Here is a 21619-nt window from a genome sequence, read left to right on the forward strand (position 1 = left end):
ATAAATTTGCAGAGGTGAGTGTGACACCCTCATTGAGCTTCACATGCTTCGGCAGTTTAGACTCACGGAGCTTCTGTAGTCACCCTGACGACCAGTTTTCCGAAATGAAACTTTCGTGGGAACAAGGTGATTATCTTTGTCGTGTGTTAGAATAGACACATTGGAAGGAATTCTACTATTCCATGGCCCACTTCACGCTAAATTTGCAGAGAGGATTTCGCCAGCCACATCGAGCTGCGCATACTCCGGCCACTCAGTCTGGTGGAGTTCCTGTAGTCACCCTGACGACCAGTCTTCTGAATTAAACCTGTCATAAAAGAAGGTGAATATACTTTTTATGCATTCAAATAGGGGAATAAGGGAGGACTTCCTCTTCTCCTTTGCTAAGTTTACATTAAATTTGCAGAGCGGATTTCTGTGGCTTCATTGGACCACACATACTCGTGCACCTTACTAGAGAACAGTAGACTAGGAGCCAATAATAAGTGGTGGCCGAATATTGCTTGTGCTATCTTTTTTATTCCCTTTTTTTGTGAGCTTGCTTTCTCAAGTGGTAGAAAGAGCGCACCTTGACGTAAAACAGGAAACAAGGAGTATACAGACAGGCGCAGTAAAATTACACAGAGAGGCACTGTTTCTGCCAGATTAAATGAACGACCAAATCGTCCAAGTTTCCACTCTGTTGAACTTGCTTTCTTACTTGCAGTTTTTACAAAAGCTTTTCTTTCTTTCTTTCTTTCTTTCTTTTTTTTGCCGTTGGTCACAGCTACGTTCTACGTCAAGATGCTGCTCCTGCTCAAGGGTCCAGCGGGGACGTGGCTGACATGGAGATTTTGATTTCTTCACCGTCGCCTAGAGACTCTCTCTCTGGCTGTGCTGCTGGGCCTTCTCACAAATGTAAGTGCTTTCTATGATGCGAAATTTTTTCTTTTGCAGTTTTTTTTTGTAAAGTTATAAAAGATCAGGCCACAAAAATAAAAAGCCAAGGCTCGAAAAACACCAGGGGATACTAAACTTTATCTTGAGAGCAGATGACGCAAGGGGTCACATAACACCAGACCCACTAGCTGGCAGCTACAAATCAAAGTTTGTTCAAAGTTCACCACATTTTTGTTTCACGGTATTGTCATTGTCAAGCACACGAAAAGACAAAAAAAAATGTTCCACACTCAGGTGTTAACACCGTCAAATCAAAACATCTGAACCGGTTTCACTGAATCATAAGTCTTCCCGCAAAACCTCACGTAAGACAGTGTTTTTTAAAGTTATCGAAAAGCTGCCGTGGTCACATGTGTGTGATGCTCAGCCTGTCATGGTCCCTTGTCCTATCTGCCAAACTTTAGTCGCCTGCTGTTGTGCGAGCGCTTCACTGTTACAATGCCATGGGCATAAGTAAGGTATGGTCAAGCTTTAAAAAAATGCATTTCACAGTTTGGATGCCTATTCTGACTTGCATGTTTCTGTGTGCGCCCTTGTCTTTTTGGACTATCAGGTCTCTGGCCAACATGAAGCGCCTAGTCCAACATAAAGATGTACTGTTGCTTTCCTAAACTTGAATTGAATGTGTAGTTCGTCAAACTTGCGGTTCTTGTTTAAAGACACTTCAGATCATTGAGGAATGTTCTTGAGCGTGAATAGATTACAATTTAATAAATTGATGGCGAATGCAAGTTTTTCTTGGAGACCTAATCTGGGTCATTTGCCAAATTGCAGCACCCTGCAAAAGCCGCAGCATCGGCGACAAGAAGGTGAACGCCTGAGAGCCAAGGTGCGACAGCTTCAAGAGCGTAACAAGAGGCTGCAAAGAAGGCTACAATGACAACGTCAGATGAGGACTGTTGCCGAAGTCGTTGAGAGTGTTCGCGTTCATGTGTCTCCTCGTGTCGCCGCACTCGTTGAAGCCCAGCTTAGAATGAGCAATGTGAGCCGGTTTGGCCAGAGATGGTGCAGCCACAACAAAGCCTTGGCTTTAGGCTTCTACTTTTATAGCCCCAAAGGCTATAAGTATTGCAGGCGACTGCTCAGGCTGCCATCAGTAAGGTCACTGCAGCTATGGCTTCAGCGTGTGCCACGAAAGATTGGATTTTACCCTGGCATTTTCGAGCGCTGATAAAGAGTCGGGCAGCTTCTTTTCCTCGAGCCGATCGGACCTGCAGCATAGTCTTTGATGAAATGCACATCAAAAAAGAGCTTTCATACTACCCCTTGTCTGACAGGTTTGAAAGATTTAAAAAACACAGTGGACAGCAAGGCAAAAAACTGGCAAATAAGGCTCTCATGTTCATGGCGAAAGGAGTCGGAACACCGTGGAAGTAGCCGCTTGGCTATTTTTTGCTCACAAAGGCACACCTTCAGATGTACTAAAAGATCTCTTTTCCCAGTGCTACAGCGCCCGTGTGGACGCTGGCCTGAAGCCGGTAGCTGTTGATGCGATGAACGGTGCCAGAACGTGTCTCTTTTTCAGGCATCGTAACTGCCGAAAAGCCTTACGTAGAGATCAATGGCAAGCCACTTTTTTTTCCCTTTTCAATGCTCCGCACCTTTTGAAGTGACTATGAAACATGTTATTTAAATACGACTAAAAATTTGGTGATTACAAAATGAAAAGTTCCTACATCAAGGAAGCTTATGAAAAGGACCGAAAACTTGAGCTCGGTTCTATGCCAAAGCTGAAGGAGAAGCATTTTAATTTGACCTTCTCGTCAAAGATGTCGGTGAAGCTAGCAGCTCAAGTGTTTAGCTATCACTGCGCAGTTGCAATGTATGCCCTTGTTACTTCTTAGCAATTGCCAGCCACAGCTGTTCACAGAGCGAGATTCGTTGAAAGAATCGACCGTCTCTTTGACAGCCTAAATAGCTCGCAGAAATCTGCAAAGACGCCATATGCCTCTGCAATCTGTAACGGCTCTATCCATGAGGAGTTTCTGAAAGAGTGCATTCTAGTTTTTAAGAGCCTGCAGGTACTCGGATGTGGAAGGCAGCCGCACTGCATTCGTGGCTTCTGCTTAACAATTAGTTAGGTCTCTAGTGCTGCTCAGCAATCACCTCGCAGTTAATTGCGGTTTTTCCCACTTTTTAAACCGCCATTTGAACCAGGACACCCTTGAAAACACTTTTGCTGCTATACGTTCAAAATCAGGTGCAAACACGAACTCCACTTTTTGGCAAATTCAGGCTGCGTTCAGGCACCTTTTGATTAGCAACCTATTCAAGCTGTCGGAAAATCAAACTGTGCTGATGACAAGTCTCTCCTTGCTACGTTCCCAGCAGGCCTTTTGGCACCTTCTCCTCGTCTTGCCTTAGGAAGCACAGTTTTTCTTACCACGGCAGACGATTCGCCTTCACGATTCGCCGCTTTCTTCTGTTGCCCCTTTGGCAACAGAAGAAAACAACATGGTTTATTTTGCTGGGTGGCTGGCATCGAAATTCCTCAAGGTTCATTCCTGTGTAGGAACATCCCAGAAATATGAGTTGAGGACAGAAAATGCGTGTTTTTCTGAGGGAAATCAAGTGATCTTGTATTTGAGTGTGAAAGGAACTGCCGACTCCCACTTTGGAATCCTCTCAGATCCTTCTGCTTCTTTCATATTATTTGTTGAAGCATCTGAGGAAGTCTTCGAGACATGTATCAACAACCTAATTTCAAAGGAGAACGTAGGGCGGACTCTTTGTGTCCTTTTTAACCAGAAGATTTCAAAGTTTCTGACTGTATGTGACGAAAGTGTTTATGATAATTTGTTTTCTCTGATTGCCAGAGTCATTCTGCACTGGTTCGCGCGGAAAAAAAAATGCTGACTATTTGATACAGCACCAAAGTGTAAAGCTAGACAGCAAGTGCGCAGACTACGTATGCGAGACCACCCAGAGTACTTTTTAAAGCAGTGCAGGCATGCTCCATTCGAGCCTTTAATTTTCTTCGGTTTCTTGAGGAGTAATGTAGTCTTCTAACTTATTCACATATATAGAGTTTAAAGCTGTGAAGCAAAACTGGCTTATGAAGTGCAGCATACCACAGGGCTCCAAGAGGGTTTACTCCACTTGGCTTCCTTGACCTGCACCAAACAATCGCTACGTTGCAGTGTAGCAGCACCAGCAGATGCAAGTTAAGATATTTTCAGCATTATGGTACCTTGCCCAAGGAATGTGTAGAGAAGTGTAGCTTTTCTGTGTATTACAGTGGTGGCCTCACTTGTCGTCGGAACACTGTGGAACCTCCGAATTATTAGTGGCTGCCTATCAACTGTCAATGTCCTCACAACATCCAGCCGATTGTACACTGTCTTATGTTATAACAGTGTGCTTTATGTACCGATCTACTAATTTTCTTTGACCATGACCTTTTTAAAACAATTTTTAAACCGATTGTATAATTCTAGTGAGTAATCGGAGTGAATGATTGTAAGTGAATAAAACAAATAAAACGTGACTGTTAAAGCGACGTTGGACTTGCATTAGAGTTACTGTTGTGTATTTCATACGCCCAACATACTCCAGCAATTTGATTCACTCTTTTTTGTGACATTACATAATTTGCTTTAAGGTTCCTCACATATTTCCCAGGGATCCTGAAGGAACAAAGAGCAAAACACTGCGGCTGGAGTTTGACCACAGTGCAAAGACACGATGATGTGACGAAATGAAACTACTGTCATAGCAGGTCGGCTAACAAAGTCGGCCACAGAAAAAAAACATTTCGAACAAAATATAAGAGCAAGGGCAAATAAGGGTGTAAACGATCCAGTATTCCAGTATAGAGTAAACACAAGGTGTAAACACCCCAAGAAAAACCCGAGACTGCAGGTAAAACGAACGACATATACACTAAAAAGTATCAAACAAAGCTAAAACACGGGGCTATGTTTGAGACTTTTTAGTGTATATGTTGTTCATTTACCTGTGATTTTTGGAATTAGTTTTGTTTAATTTTCGCGCCAAACCGCACGCACGCATGACGTCACGTTTTTTTTCCGGGAGTGTCGTCATTTCTTGTTGATTTTTTGGTCCGCCGGAAGTGTCCCCACGACTCATAGATGGCGCTAAAGCAGCTCCATGGGCCGCCATTTTTTCGACATGTGGGCTTCTATGGAAGCTTCGCTACCCATGTACATATACCTTGCCGTACGCTCGTTCGTTGGTGGCAGATGGCGTCGCAACCGCTTGTGCAATCCCTTGTCTCCCGTGCCAAACGTCGCCCGATTGTTTGAAGACCGGTGGCTTCGCTGCGTTTCCATAGGAGTTAAGCCTTTTTATTGTTTTACTTTTTCCTCATGTAAGTTCGCTCTTTGCAAAATTTATTTAAAGAATGCACCTTCTGTGTGAAACGCTGCGAAAAATCATAGCGCAATAGGATAAGAAACCGAATTTTGCGGTCGATTTAAAGAGCCTCGCCGTTACTTGAGACAAGCTGTATATTACCGAAAAGAGAAAATCGCATATCACGTGGTAGGTTGTAATTACCACGAAGTAATTATTACTCGATATTAACCGACCGAGTTTAGTGCTTAGTCGCCTCCAGCGACTTAAAAAGGTTATTTACAAATTTTATTCAAAGGGTAGGGCTAACTTAACCACTGTTTTGTAGGATAGCGGTTCAGAGCCATGGCTGACTCCTGTCACAGCTGATCGCCAGCGCTATCGTAGAATTTACAGTCTTGTAAAACTAATGAAGACATATGAAAATAATCGTACCAGCAAATATTGCGGGATCAGTTATGGTGAGAGGTACGAGGGGCCTAAAATGGCATCAGCAGGTCGCAGCACGATGAGAGAACCGGAATTGGCGAGTACTTCAACATTCGATTGTGTCGCTGGCTTCCGGGATGTCGACCATGAGTGCTTTTAATTTTATATGTAAACCTCTGCCCTGGACAATCAGGATTTTATTAAAACATGTTTTGTATAGTAAGTATTTATTTTTTATTTCTTAAATTCGATTTCATTATTAAGCTTTCAGAAATTTCCAGGTATCTGATCTCAAATGTTCCCCGCGCAATTTCACGCGATTTATGCACCAATTTAGTTTTCCCGCTAAATTTAGTGGAGAAATTGACGTCACGTTATCTGTGACCAATTCAGGTTCCCCGCTACATTTATCAGAAATATGGGCACCACGACCTACGCACCAATTTAGTTTTCCCGCTAAGCTTGGCAGAAACATTTATGTCACGTGACTTACAGCCACGTGCCCTATGCGCCAATTCAGGTTCCCCGCTAAACTTAGCGGAAAAATTGATGTCACGCGACCTAAGTTCCAATTCAGTTTCAAATTCAAATTTCAAGAAGACAAATTCATGTTCCCCGCATAATTTAGCGGGGAACCTGAATTTAGTGGGGCTCGCGATAAAAGAAGGAGGTGAACATGACGAACGCTATCGCAACTCATATACAACCAAAAATAGTGGTTTCTGTCGTTTTTTTTTTTAACTACGACATCTCCTTTCACACAGTGTCGTTTGGGTATGCGCATGTGTGCGCTATCATTTTACGTCACGCCCTCTGTTACACCCGACTAGATCCGGATGCCTTGTGCTCGTGAACATCGCTGGGGCGAATCGCTTTTTAGTCGCTGACTGTTTGTTTAGGTCACGACCACGCGATACTAACTTCAAAATGAAGTAAGTTACGCAAACATGTCAAATACAGCTGCATATACTTGTGAAGATAATAGACACGAAATGAATACAGCGAAAATCGCAAGTATTTTTTTCTGTAAAGAAATGTTTAGGGTTTTTTCAACGAAACTTCTCCCGTATGGCTCGATTATGAAAATAGCCTCGAACTACATTGTAATATTTAATTCACGCAAATATTTTGGTTCTTTTTATATTATGCACTTTCGCTTTAAATTTGTCGTACTCTTTACGTTGATGGTGCTTCTGCGTGGCTTTATTGGAAGTTACAGTACATATATTTTTTTTTTGTTTCACGAACGACCACCCAAATTATACTGCGATTGAAAGCGGTAGCTGTTACATGATAAAAAATTGTGCTTTAAGATGTTTAATTTTAGTCGCTATCCCTTAGGATGTTGGCTTTAGGAGGTTTCCTTGTAGAATAGTTGTACACTCTAAAAAAAGCCCGTGAGTCGGCTTTCCCGCACAACACTCGGAGAGCCAATCAGCGCAACTTACGGAGGCAGCTCAGCGAATGATGATGCCGAAACATATGTTTAGAGCAAAGCACGCAGTCTGGTTGTGACATTAAGCAATGCAAAACGTCACGCTTGCATTGCTTAATGTCACAACTCAGACTTCGTTGTTTGGTCTAAACATATGTCTCGGCATAGTCATTCGCTGAGCTGCTTTCGTAAGTTACGCTCATTGGCTCTCCGAGTATTGTGCGGGAAAGTAGACGTACGGGCTTTTTTTAGAGTGTAGAAGATGCGGTAGGCGGGACTTCGCCGTTAAGGGGCACAGTCTGCCCCTGGTAATTAAAGGTCAGTAAAGAGACGTATTACACAACTTCGGAAACCTTTAGTAGTTTAAGATAAAACAATGTTTCAGGATACCGGACGTGTGCGTGTGCACATATATATATATATAGGAACAAAGTTAGAGAGAAAAAAAAAAGAGGAATGCATGTTAGACATGGCATGACTCACTTCAGATCACCATTGCAATTAGTGTGTTCGCGTCTATTGTCAGCTTTCCTGATTTTCTTTCACGTAATGGGTGAGCGCGGCATGAATCGCATTCGTTGAGACTTTGGTGAGTTGAATGACACGCAATTGGAGGTGAGGTCGATCGTTTGGCCTTCTTCGGGGAGAACATTGAACTTCTGCAGAATGCTGGTCAGGTAGAGAAAGTACGCCACGGTTGAAGCTCCTTCTGCGGGGCACATACGCTTGCCTGGGGGAATTGTTCAATCAATCAATTAGTCAGTCACTCAATCAATGTCTGATACAGTGTACCGAACCAGCGATTCGGCTTAAATCCGATCAGTTGTTCGGCCTACACCCAAACAGCTGTTTCATTTGCTTGGCACTCACTCAAGACCAATAAAACAACATTGATATATCTTACTTAGCCCACATGATTCAGACGGTTTTGACATTGAAAAAATAGCCGAGAAATCAAGGTACGTATTGTAGGACTTATTATACGAGGTACTGAACCCTAGACAAGGGAGTGTCACAGTGCACATTAAAAGTCTAGAAAAGTGACCTCATCCTGGTTTCACATTGAAGATCATTGAATAAAATTTTACCTTCCAGTAAAAGAGAGTCGATCGCAGTATTAATCATTCTGTTAACCAATATTATATCACAAACGAATCGCCTTATATGTTAATTTCCGCTGATTCTCATGATATTGCTCGAGCTTATGCGGCATCAGCTATAAAATCGCACTGTCACGCATGCTTGAGTTCCTTCAGAAACGGTCTAGCTATGTGACGAACTATTGCTTCCACTGTTGGTCGGCAGTGGTTTTTTAAAACGCGGGAAAAACCACGCAAAAATGTAACCCCCCAAATTTAAATATATATATATATAAATAATGTATGGATACTGTATGTTTACAGGCTCTGAGAATTATCTTTTGCCTTTAAATATTTTGGTTAATCTCTTAGATCCTAGACTTGAATTTCCTCTGTCTAAAAAAAAGGGGGGGGGGGGGATAGTGTTCTTCGCGAACTTAGGTAGTGGGCATTTTCGCATTGTTTTTGGGTTATAAGTTTTTTTTTTAAATAATTTATCAAAGACCTAGAAATGTTGGAGGGTTTTCCCATTTATAGTATTCCGGATGTTTCATTGAAGACTCTAAGATAATCCCGCAAAAAAGGGTGGTCGAGGGAAAAAAGAAACTCTTAACGGGAACAAACTGCCAGCCAAAGCTAACGACAACTTTAGCCAAAAAACAAAACAAAAAAAAACAAAAAACATACTAATTGCATAAGTGATGAACTAAACGTACAGAATAATTAACCTTTAATTAGTGAAATAAACATATCGGTCCACTTCAAAACTTACTGAGCATCATCGAAGACCACTCGATCAGTCTATATTACGAATACAAAATGTCCCTAAATGTCCGAAATGTCTTCCGCATTGCCGAACGCTCCTTCATCACCCAAATGCAGAGCGTGAGGTCCGAACCAAATACAAAAGTTTCAGCACGAACCGTTATCTTATTAAAAAGTTATTAGTGATTCTCTGAAATCCTAATAAGAAAATTGCGGCCGATGGAGCTCTCGAATTCACGATGCTGTATGGCTCCAGAAACCGAGAACTGACAAAAGTGGGCCCCATTTCTTAATTGAAATTTTTATAAAATCACTTATAACGTTCGAATAAAATATATCGGTTCGTGCTGAAACTTTGGTATCTGGTTCTGACCTCTAGCACTATCTTTGGCCGGAGAATTAATGAGCGCTCGGCGATGCATATTTTATTTTTGCGATTAACAAAACACTGCAAACTTTTTTTTTTTTTTTTTTTTTTTGGGGGGGGGGGGGAGGACATTATAAATTAGGGCCATAACGCATCCCAAAAAACTCGTAATTTAGACGCTTTCTAGGTTTCGATTACCTATCCGATCGAAGTTGTATGTATATATGTGCGTATGTATGTATATATGGGGCGATTCCCCTTTGAATCAGGCGTAAATGAAAATAAACAAAAAAAAAAAAAAGCAAGACATAAAAAAAAAATCAGAAATCACAATATATTCACTCGTTGAGTTTCGACAATGTACCGCCCACCAGGCATCGAGTCTCCGCTTCGAGCACTGCATATACATGTTCTCCTTTGGAAACCCGGGCACGTTTTCGATGCGCGTGCCGAGGTCTGCGGCCGGTGCAAGTACTGGACACTCAAGAACGAAGTGGTTTATAGTTTCTTCCACTTCACCACACGCATAGCGTACTGTGTCGGTCACACCGGTGTCGTAACTTCGGCGATACAGGCGGGCACGCAAGGCGCCACCTCGGGCCTCAGCGAGCAACCTGCTGCCCAGCGTATTTTTACACATGAGGATAGGAGTAATGCTGGGCCTTGAAAGACGAGTAAACACATGCATGAGTGTTCTTGCATGTCTGCTCTCCCCCGGTCCGCCTCAACTTTTTGAATTTGCTCTCTCACCTTGGCAACCCGCTCTGTCTTTGTGGGAGGCTCGTCAGGCATTGAGCAGGCCCCGTACTTCGTCCCCAGTCGGATGGTACGGTGTCTCCATGTGGTGTGCGCGCCATTGAGGTGAATGTACATAAAAAAAACCCGGAGCGCCCAGCAATCTCAATTCATGTGTCGCAATCGAACGTTGCACTCCAACGTGCGGCTGGCCTCCCGTGCCTAAAAATAGGACCAGCAGAGGTCTCCTTGAACTTGTTTGTTCCCGACTCCTCTATGACATACTATTGCCTGGCGTCCGATTTCCCTTTGTCGTCGCTCAATGTATTCTCGGAAGTCGTTGGGAGCACACCTAATGGCATTCGCGAAAGTCACGCCAGGTATAGCTTTATTTTTCCAAAGTTCGGGGATTATTACATACCGATCGCAACTCCAAAGGCTCTCTCGACGTAGCACATTTCGTTTCCTCAGCGCTGACGCCTTCAGATTCTAATGGTGCCCTCCCAACTAATCTTCTGCACTGATCCGGGTCACTTCAAGGTATCTGTATTGGCTATAAACCAGGAGCGCAGCAATCTGAATGTTGAGGGGTTCAAGGCTTCGCCCTTACCGGGGATCAGCCCTACGCCCGACTTGTTGGCACTGAATTGCAGTCGAAGCCGAGCAGCTCCCGCTTCGCGGGCGATTAGCAGTTTCCTCATGTCTGACAAGTTGCGAGCCAACAGTACTAGATCACCTGCGGAAGCGAGCCTGGGAAGACGCAATTAGACCAATTCTTTGTGCTGCATGTGTTGGAGAGTAAAGATAATGCCCGTCTGTTCCAGCACCTTTTCCATTGCGGATGTATAGAGGATGTATACATCCGGCATTCATAATGGGGGACTACAGACAGCCGTGACGTAGTCTCCTGCGCAACGGAACGTCACCAGTGAAAGCTTCATTAAACGTTGCCATAATGTGATTTTCATCATATAGTTGCTTTATTAGCTCCACCCAGGGTTCCGGCAGGCTGAGCTGCTGAAGCCGCCTGGTCAGCAAGGAATGGGGAACAGTGTTGTAAGCTCTAGAAACGTTCAAATAGCAACAGATTAGATGTTGCTCTTCTAACCGAACGACCCCAACACATTGGGTCAGCCAGGACAAGTTGTTATCCAGTCGACGTTCTGTGCTGAAACTGTTTTCTCGTTCGGTGAGAACACCAGCGCCCTACGCCCAGTATGACACGCGGCAATTAAGGATGGTCGCAAACATGCAGTAGGCTATAGCCGTGAAATTGAGGGGGCGGTAGTAACACAGGTGTTGCTTGTTGCCGCCTTTCTTAGGAATGAATGTGACTCGACCACGCATCTAGTCCCTTTAAATTGATTCTTCGCCGCAGGCTATGTGGCCAAACAGGTGTGCCATTTTGGCGCAGTAATTTGGTCTCAAATTCTTCAGCACCTTAGCCGAGATTCCGTCTTGGCTAAGGTGCTGAGACGGAATCTCGGCCTAGATTCCGTCTCAGCACCTAGTCGAGATTCCACTTGCACCACTAATATTACAAATTCACCTCTGGATGATGACAATAGAAAGTCCTCCACGATCCGGCTCTGAGTTTTCGAGTTTTCTGAGAAAAATTTTACATCCGCAGCTCCAAACAGAATGTAGAGCTGCTCTTCAAGGGGTTCTTCGATATCCTCCTGGACTTTTTTTCTCCATCTTTTTCTCCACCTTTGATGTCTGATATCGCCTTGCAGCAATGGGCATGTATTTTCTCTTCCACAGTGTCTTGCGCTTGCGCCGTGCACTTGCAGTATTCTTCCCATATCTGCGAGGTCAAAGTATTCTCACCAAGTGTCTTCAATGCTTGTCTATGTCTCCGGTTATTTTTTGTTGTACTTGAATGGACCTCTTAATTTCAACATCCCACCATAAGATTAGTTTTCGCTTTCCTCGTGCGCTTTTGACGGTAGAGCGATTAGCGATAGGGGTTCTGAGCTTTATCGCAAAGTCGTCATAGCCTAGTACGTGCACATGTCGAATGCTCTCGTCAAAATTTGGACGACAGTGAAATAGTCGTCTTCGCGTAGTTGGGTTACAACTTTTCGCTGTGAACGACTTGGAGTTTCTCACACAATGCCGAAGTGCAGGAACATGCTTTTGTGATCGCTGCTGACACTCAACTGACCCTTTTCGTTTACGACCTTCTTTTGAAGATTGGTGCCCAGTCTTTTTGACGCAAGCGGATAATCTATGCACGTTCGGCGGCCTCGCACAGTCCAAGTATGCTGTCCCTCACAATCTTCTCTTAAGTTCAAGATCTCGAGTTCCAGGTCTTCCACCAAGTGTCTCATCATCCTGCGGTTATTATATTACCATCCATCCAATTCGACCAGGTGGCTATTAAAGTCTCCCATTATCACCACAATGAGACCGTTGGGCAGGTTGCGTCCATCTTGACGAACACACTCGAGGATATTGTTTTTTCTCTTTTTGGCGGTTGTTTCCCACTGAAAGATAAATGATGCAGACTGCTGTCAGCGCGTTACATATCATTCTGTGCACTCATAGGCTCTCCCGGCAGTTCCCGCATGTCCAAAGCCATGCTGCTTCATGACTTGAGAAAAGCAGTCCTATGCCTTCACCTCGCCTCTCACCTGAAACTCGACTGCAGCCACTCCAGCACTAGGCTTAATCTATAAGTGGTTTTTCCATGTCCCACAAGTGGGTTTCCACTACACCGAATATAGAAATGACTTTCTGTGGAGAGCCGTGTGCAGTTAATGCCACTTATATATGACGCCGCGCACCATTCATAATAAGAATGACTACCACAACACTTCCTTGTTTTCGCTTCTTGGTTGTTGATCTCCGTTTCGGAACGTAAGCGCGATCAACTGCTTCTTACGCTCCCGCTCACGGCCTCTCTATTACTTATAATTTTGCATAGCTTCAACCTGCTGTTGGACCAATTGTTGCAGAAAGTGTAGCAAATCCAATTATGGGGGAGCAGAAGGGCGTCGAAGAAAATTCCCGTTGATCCAAGAGCATGGCCGGACACCCCGCACTGATGAAGGTCTGTTGGTCTGAGCAGTTACACTCGGAGGTAGGAAAGCGGGGGCAGCTGGGAGGCGGTGGAAGTCTGCGGGGAACAAAATGTGGGGCGAGCTTTCCGACACAGGTGGTAGCTTGTCCCAGTGATGAGTTTCCCTGATTGGCGTCATTCTAGATGCTTGTCTTTGCGGATGTCATGGCCATACTGCGCAGGTAAGAGAAACGCCTATTTTTAGTCCCGCCAATGGTGATTACTGCCTCAGGTACTCTGGAACGGACCCTGGGCCAACCTTACGGTGTTTTCTTGTGTCCGGGGTCCCCGGGCTTCGTATATGGTCTTATGGTGTGCCAAGAGGCGCGGGGTACACCAGACAAAAAACCTGGACTGCCGTATTTCACATCTGGCGCGGGAGATACTGGTGCTTGTATCATGTGTTGCCTGCTGGTCACCGGCAGTCTTAATCTTTGGCTCCTACGTTGCAGGAACCCTAAAACAATGGTTTTCCACAACCCCAGCCGGGTTTTCACCGATTGCACAGGTTGTGAAGAATAGTGAAGACTATCATTCCCGAATCCAGTCGTGTCTTCGAAGTATCAGATAAAGCCTAGAAACTGTGATTTGATTTTCTTGCAGAGGTGCTTTCGTTTGGCATTAAGCATCAAGTTCAGAACCTGAAGCACATTTCCTCTGCCTCGGATCTCTAGAGCTCAGCATATGGCTAAGCTGCCTTTTCGCTTCGTTCACCTCATCACTAAGCATTATATTATACCATCAGGTATATCACCCTGTAGAATATTGATCACACCGACATGCATGATGTACACACATCATGCATGTCGGTGTGAAGACACAAGTCTTCCTCGCTCTTTGTATGTGTCAATCAGGTCATAAATCGTTTCTACGGTGGCTTATTCGTTTAATGGAATCGCCAGGCTCTGGTGATCACCAACTTTCTCAGAGAGAGCTCACTCAAAAGGGGCCACATTGCTTCCTCCGGCGACAACAACTTAGCTTTGCCGTGAGAGCCCTGCACCCACGCGGCCGAAGCGCGCAATTAACGCGTTGCCTTCCTTGTACGATCGAAGGAAGTGGCGCACTTACGGCCACGGGTTTGGCGGACACTCTTTCTGGCTCAAAGATGCGCGCCGTCAGCAAACCAAAACCTAAAAACGCGTTAAAATTCAACCTTCTTTTTTTTTTTTTGGGGGGGGGGGGGGGGGGGGAGGGGTTGAGGAGGGGGGGGGGGAGGCTGTAAAATACTGTAGGTGCCTAATATTTTTTTCTAAAATTAGTCTTCTTAGTTTTTTTAGGCAATGCTCTGCATGCTTTTAATTAAAACCATACAACCATTTTAACAAATCAGAGGAAAACAATGAAAAAGAATCAGTTAATGATTTTGCTAATTAGTGCGCTCTTTTCAACCTCTCCAGTCTGCCATAGTTTAGCAGCTTATTCCTGCAAAAAAAGTGATTTCTTTCAAACTTTTTGTTTTTATGGATTTTTAAAAGTCAACCATGTTGAATAAACCTGAGACTGGGCAGAAATTGACATAAAAAGTCGAAGGAACAGAAAGGGACAGGACGACGTCTCAAGCTCAGCTACCAGGTTTATTTAGTCCTCCTTCTTATATAGGCCACAATCAGCCACCACCAACACAAAGTGGCAACTCTAACCAGTTCAAATGCCAAACCCTCTAAACCTGGTAGCCGAGTTTGAGACTTTGTCCTGTCCCTTTCTGTTTTTTCGACTTTTATGTTAATTTCTGCCCCAGTCTCAGGTTTATTCAACATCTTGGGTAAAACCAGCTGAACAAAGGAAGGAAGGTGACAGGAGAAAAAGATTGGCGAACCGAGCGTAAGTCTTGGCTGAAAAAAACACTGATAATAAGTCTTTTTTTGCCGCTTTGATCTTGGTCATGAGGTCTCATAACCAAGATCAAAGCGGCAAAAAAATACTTATTATCAGTGTTTTTTTTCAGTCAAGACTCACAAGGAGGGAGTTCCCTTTCGGGCCATTGTCTCGGAACGAACCACCTGGCAGGCCTGCGTGTCAAAATTTCTGACCCAACAACTATCCAATGTCCAAATCGATGACCCTTTCCGAATACAAAATTCAGAACACGTAATTTCCTTCCTCCAAGAACAGGGACACCTCATAGCCTCCGGGTTCTCTATAGATGCACAAGACATGTACTATTGTATTCCCCACACAAGCCTCCTACAAATCATTCAAACCACCATCGAAGAAAGAGGCCTTTTTAATTTCCAAAATAATGCAGGGATGAGCGTAGGTCATTTCTTAGAAATCCTACAATGTTACCTGTCAGCGACTGTAGCAGCTCATCAAGAACATCAATACGTGCAAAAGAGTGGAGTGTGCATCGGCTCACAAGTGGCTCCTCTTTTATGTGATATTTTTCTTGCCATGTGTGGACGAGCCATCCAGAAGGTACTAAAAGATACACGCATAGCGGGTATCTTTAGATATGTGTACGAGTTTCTTATTCTATCCACCACACAAATTAACGAAAAAGAAGACGGATGCCTCAACACCACTATGACACTATTCCAACAAAGCTGTTTGGGCCTAGCCTTCACCTACGAGACTCCTGTGGACGATTCCATTCGGTTTCTGGATTTAGCTTTGACATTCAAAACAGGACACGTATGTTGGAAATATCAAGCACGATCGGGGAAGGCATTTCTTTCTTATGAATCGGAACATTCTAAGAACGTAAAACAAGCTGTGGCCATCTCACCTCTTACAGCAAGTTTAAAAAAATCATGTCCCCATCAAGTACAACAAAGTTTTGACACCCAAATAGCTCGACTTCATAGCGCGGGATACCCGAAACCCATGATGGCCTCCATCTGTGAAAAAATATGTCGCACCATCAAGACGAATAATGCTACGAGTCAACAAACGAAAAACCCAGACCACCCTTTTGTAGTGATACCATATATTCACGGGGTTACCCATAAGTTAAAAAAGATAGCGAGCCGGCAAAACGTGCAAGTCATTTGCTCGGCACCTAACAAGGCCTATTCAATGTGCCGCAAAATTAATCAGGCACCAATCAACATTAAGGAAAAGTGTAACACCAGGCACCGAACACAATACGCTCCTTGTGAAAAGGAGGTCACATATAACATACCGCTAACATGTGGCCGCTGCTACATCGGACAGACCGGTCGATGTATTAACGACCGAGCACGTGAACATGCAGCGAACCTCAGGAGCCTTGCGGGACTAGGACATTTAGCTGCCCATTGTCGGACATGCCTGTGTACAGCAGAGCTCGACCATGTTCACATAATGGGACACCATAGAAACCGGGTTGCAAGGGAGGTTTTAGAGGCCCTTGCTATCGACGAAGAAGACAAGTGCGTGAGCATCCCTTCAATTACTTTGCAAGCCAAATAAAAACTCTTTCTACAAGGCACCCTTCGTGGGTAATTGATAAAAATCAGAAAAAATAAGAAAAAATAAGAGCAAAAGTAAGAGCAATGGGAAAGAGGAAGAAAAAGGATGATTGGAGATGAATTAAAAGAAGAAAAGGAAGATTTAATAAAAAACAGTTGGTAGTCCAGCGGTCGGTTTGCCAATCTTTTTCTCCTGTCACCTTCCTTCCTTTGTTCAGCTGGTTTTACCCAAGATGTTTCAGAACCAACTAGCTCAGTTTTTGCCCTTATTCAACATGGTTAACATTCACCAGCTCGCCTGCAACCTTACTATTTTATTTTTAAAAGTCCTAATTGAAACACCCGGCATATGTTAAGTGGTGTGCTTCGCTAATTTAATAGAAGAATTTAAAAAATAAAAGAACTAAGCACCTATTGAAAATGGGATGAGATAGTCAGGTTTTGTTGTTATCTTCAGAGTTTGATCATCCAGGACCAGGAATCTATAGGGATTAAATGTTTCGGGACTTTCCCAAAGGTTCGGGTCCATGTGAACCGCCCACAAGTTAGCCATCACGGCTGTTCCCTTGGGGATGACGTATCCTCCTATGACTATGTCTTGATCAGCACTGGAAGAAAAAGACCAAGTATATGTCACCATACTTCATTAGAAAACGCGAGCGCGGTTGCAGTGCCTGAATGTTTCGAGTTTTCGACATGTAACGTAGAACAATTTCAGCTGTATTCGCCAGTCGTGACCAACTAGCGCTTTCTTAAAGTTGGTATCGCGTCTGGGTGGTCGCGAACTGAAAGAAAAAATCAGCGACTGAGGATGAAATATTTCTCCGGTATTCACGAGCGCGAAGCGAGCGGGTGACTATCTAGTCAGAACTAACAAGCCAAAGTGACATCAAAAAATAGGTCACGCATACGCGTACTTCTACACCGCTGCGTAAATGGTTATTTCGTTGTATAAAAAACTAATACTAAAATGTTTATCAGGAAAAAAAAAGTTATAATGAGAGACTAATTTTCCGAGACAATCAGACAATCCGAAAAACGCCCGTAAAGGCGTTTTTTCTCGTCGTCTTGCGCCCTGCTGAGATCGCTTTAGTGGTATCTCTGACCGTTAAACATGGCCATTTACACAATATTTGCTCCTCCATTTCTTTCTAGATTCGCCCCTCAGAATTTCGAGACAGTGAGTGCTTCGTTAGCTCTGGCTGTCAGCGGTGATACTAGTCTGCCATGGCGCTGAGCCGCTAGTCACCCCCTAAACACCGGCTAAACTTGCCCTACCCCATGACTAAGATTTTTTAGTCGACTTCTTAGTTGCGCGGGGCGACTAAGTCCTAAACACGACCGGTGAATTCCAAGCGCTCACTTAGCGGCGACTATCGTTCGCCACGTGATAATTTTAGTTGATGACATCGCTAGTCAGTGGTTAAAGAGGCGCTACTCGCCCCTGGCGAATACGGGTTGTTATGTTTAATTTTTTTTTTTTAATCTGCGGACGCGTGATGGATATCTAGTAGGGATAGTTTCCGTTTTATGAAGTAGGTACACAGTAAGGTTTCCTACGTTCCTTGGGGTTTGATTTTAAATCGCCGGAAGCTGTGTGTCTGGTATGCAGACTGTTTTTGAGCTGGACGATAGCACATCAAACTGCGATTAAACTTTTGCAGTTATCCCGTTACTACGGACGCTCCATCACTCATTCCGCAAGCCTACACTATACCCTATCTAAGTAGTTGGGCGCAGCGTAGCCAAAGGTACAAGGGGGAGAGCGTAACCCGAGCAGTTGAAAAGCAGGGGAAGAAGGAAATCCACACTTTGGCGGACCCTCTTTTGTGAAGCCAGCATCGCTTTGCGCTTCTTCGGAAATCAGCCTATCACTCAGAATTCATAAAAAAAAGGCTTTCCTTTTTCTCTCCACCGTAGCTTCCGCAGTACTGCCCCCAATTAGTGAGACAGAGTATAATGATCCGCACTCCCCCATATTCTTACGCTCCCTCACCATGTATACGCGTGGAGGCCGGTTATGAGGCGATTAAATACTGGCGCGTGATCGGTCCGGCCAGCACTTAGCTTCGATCGCCGTCTGCTTAAAGGGCTACTCCACCGATGTTTTCATTGTCTCCGATTTGCTTGAAATTTTGCTAAACTAACCAACAAACATCGCGAAAATAGTATCCCAAATATTAGGTCAAAATATTGTTTTTTCGCGAAGCTATTGAATTTACAGTTTTGGTCCTCACCGTGTTTTTCAAGCTCGAAGTCTCTACTAGCAACAATGAAAAAGTGACGTCAGTTGAAGGCAGGGGTTCACTCTTTGGGCTGTAGATTTTGTTTTAAACTGATGCGAAGCAGTTTCATGGTGTCAAATGAATGCTTGGGAAGCTCGCTGCAGTACCCGCGCTCCAGCACGGAACAAATGATTGGCATATTCTATTTTTTGGCTGCTTGCTCGACTGGCAAGCCTGCCTGCCACTGACGTCACGGCCCTGAAAAGCGCGCGTATATTTGAATGTTGGTTTTTGCATCATTTTCATTTGCCGATTTCGCAACAACTATTATAAATTTCGCGATTTTAAATAGCATACCGGAGAGAGTAAAGGCCGGGGAGTCAGAAAATATAGTTAGTTGAGGTAGCTCAAAAAATCGGTGGAGTACCCCTTTAAGGGGTGTCCAAACGGGATACTTCTGAACGCGTGAGGTGGAACTTCTCCGCCATAGTGAACGTTGAAGTCCGGCAGTTCGTCTTCTGCTTGGACTTGAACAACCAGGCAAATGCCGCGGCTTTCCTCCTTGTCTCCTGTGCTTTCTTGTGACATCGGTGCTTGTCATACTTGACGTCATACACCACTTGCCAATAGTGTACCTGTTTGCTTGTCCCCCTGTTCTGGTGAGCCCTTGTGTCCTTCCCTTTCCCCTTTTCGAGACTTAAAGAGCATCGGTGGCCTCAAGCGATTAACTGGCAGCCACTGACCGGGCCCACGTGATGAGTATGTTTTAGGCCTTCGTGAAGAATATAAGTGGAACTTTGCGGAGGGAAGCTTCCCCCCCCCCGGCAAAACAAACGGACAGAAGCGAAACGCCACTCTCGTTCTTGAAGTGACCTGTTTGGACATCCCTTTAGCAGTGAAGACACAATAAGAAAGGCGTTTGCGTCGAACCTTGTACCTTCCTTGGTTGGAGGCGGCTATACAGACAAAATCCAGATTTTATGGCCAAGCCATGCCCTACTCAGTGAATTTGTACTTTCATGCTTCTACTAAGGCACCACTCTGAATTCGATTTTGTAATACGCCTGGCTCAATACATATAAAAGGAATTAACATATTCTAGATTGGCGTATTTTAAGAAAATATAGCTAAACGCAGATATTCCCACACGAAATGAATCATCGCTTGCAATATACATTGTAAGGTTGTTCTGACACGCATATGCGATATCCATCACCGTAAGCAAGAAATAATCCAGAAGATGCTTGAGTGTCTCATGCATTAAAATAAAATCGAAAACTCATTTCTTTAATCACTTCTTCGCTTTTTTTTTGTTGTTTTTTTTGACAAAATAATAACATAATCAAGGAGTTGTTCGGTGTACATTTGTTTCGGGAAGAATTTAGATGTTTCGGTATTGTAATAGTGTTTGGAATGGATATCCTTTGTAATAATCGGTGTTGATTTATATTCTTCTTTCACCTATAGTGCAACATAAAAGCGCGCGAAACTCTATGTATAAGAATCAAGTTTCTCTGGTAGCTTCAAACATTGAAACCCACTGGCAAATGTTTAAATATACTATATTAAAATAGGGCACTTTCTGCTTGCCTCCTTGGTATAGCCAACGGCATTACCGTCTTCCAGCGTTGCATCTCACGTATGCTTGCCACAGTGAAGGGCATGTGGTGACTGTCCTGCCACGAGGGCTGTCTATCCTGTCCGACGACGTCGTCTATTTCCTTCTGTATCTTTCTCTGGGATGTGTCCGGGTTCGCGGCGCACACTAGTAAGTGCCACGCGAGACTTCGATTTAGGGAGTTGGTACCGGCGCCGAAGAGATTGAGTAGGTTTCCCGGGAGGTATTTTACTGCAAGGAAAGAACAAACAAATTGTTATCATTTTAACACAGAACGGACCTATGGACATAGCTGCACCTAACCATTTCCAGTATCGCATTCCTGTAAAAAAGAAGTAATGAAGCAATGGTGAGGGTGCAGGCTAGCTGGTGTAAATTGAGCATAGTTGTAACCCGAGACTGGGGATACCGACAAGGGACAAAACACAGAACGACAGGGACGAAGTCTCAAACGCAGCTACAAACTTTATTTCACAGGACAAACATATATGTCACTCGCCACCCTCGTCCCCCTCTTTTTCCCTTCCTTTTCCCAAAACTCCACCCCTTCCCTCTTCCTTTTCCCAAGCCCCCGTACATTCCAGTCAAAAACAATTTTGATGGCGCCAACTCCAAGTTGCCGACAGATCCCGTGTCAACAGCCCACACCGCGACATCCCGAGGTCACTCCGGCTCTCCCAAACACAGTCGCAAAGACGCCGACAGAACCCTTGTCCCCCCACACACACCGTGAAACCCCGAGGTCATCCCGGTTCTCTCAAACCAGTCAGCCGCAAAAATTTTTCGGCTTCCGAACTTAAGTGGACGGACGTGTGGCTGATGCATTCGGGAGACGTCTTTATTCTAATGGTCTCTCTCACTAATCTTTTCATGTCGTTGTTTTCTTTTTCTACAATCTTTACGTCTCCCCAGGCTGGAGTGCAGTCGGCACATTCATTCAAATGTTTAGCTATTTCCGAATTCGTATCATTGTTTTTTACATTTCTTTTATGTTCCGATAATCTGTCATTCACACTGTGTGAATGACAGATTATCGGACATTCACACACAGTGTGAATGACAGATTATCGGAACATAAAAGAAATGTAAAAAACAATGATACGAATTCGGAAATAGCTAAACATTTGAATGAATGTGCCGACTGCACTCCAGCCTGGGGAGACGTAAAGATTGTAGAAAAAGAAAACAACGACATGAAAAGATTAGTGAGAGAGACCATTAGAATAAAGACGTCTCCCGAATGCATCAGCCACACGT

General features: G+C 44.1%; 1 protein-coding gene across 1 annotated transcript; it reads right to left on the minus strand.

Moving 5' to 3' along the window:
* Positions 1-7659: 7659 nt before the first annotated feature.
* LOC8042487 (cytochrome P450 2U1) lies at positions 7660-20652 on the minus strand. The gene is made up of 4 exons (XM_040206959.3): positions 20643-20652; positions 20324-20593; positions 16931-17116; positions 7660-7847 (listed from the first exon to the last, which is right to left on the minus strand). The coding sequence occupies exons 1-4, from the start codon at positions 20650-20652 to the stop codon at positions 7660-7662; spliced, it is 654 nt and encodes a 217-aa protein (XP_040062893.1).
* Between the last annotated feature and the right edge of the window lie 967 nt (positions 20653-21619).

The sequence above is a fragment of the Ixodes scapularis genome, unplaced genomic scaffold (assembly GCF_016920785.2).
Source record: "Ixodes scapularis isolate PalLabHiFi unplaced genomic scaffold, ASM1692078v2 PGA_scaffold1__304_contigs__length_218370807, whole genome shotgun sequence".
In the NCBI taxonomy this organism is placed as follows: Eukaryota; Metazoa; Arthropoda; class Arachnida; order Ixodida; family Ixodidae; genus Ixodes; species Ixodes scapularis.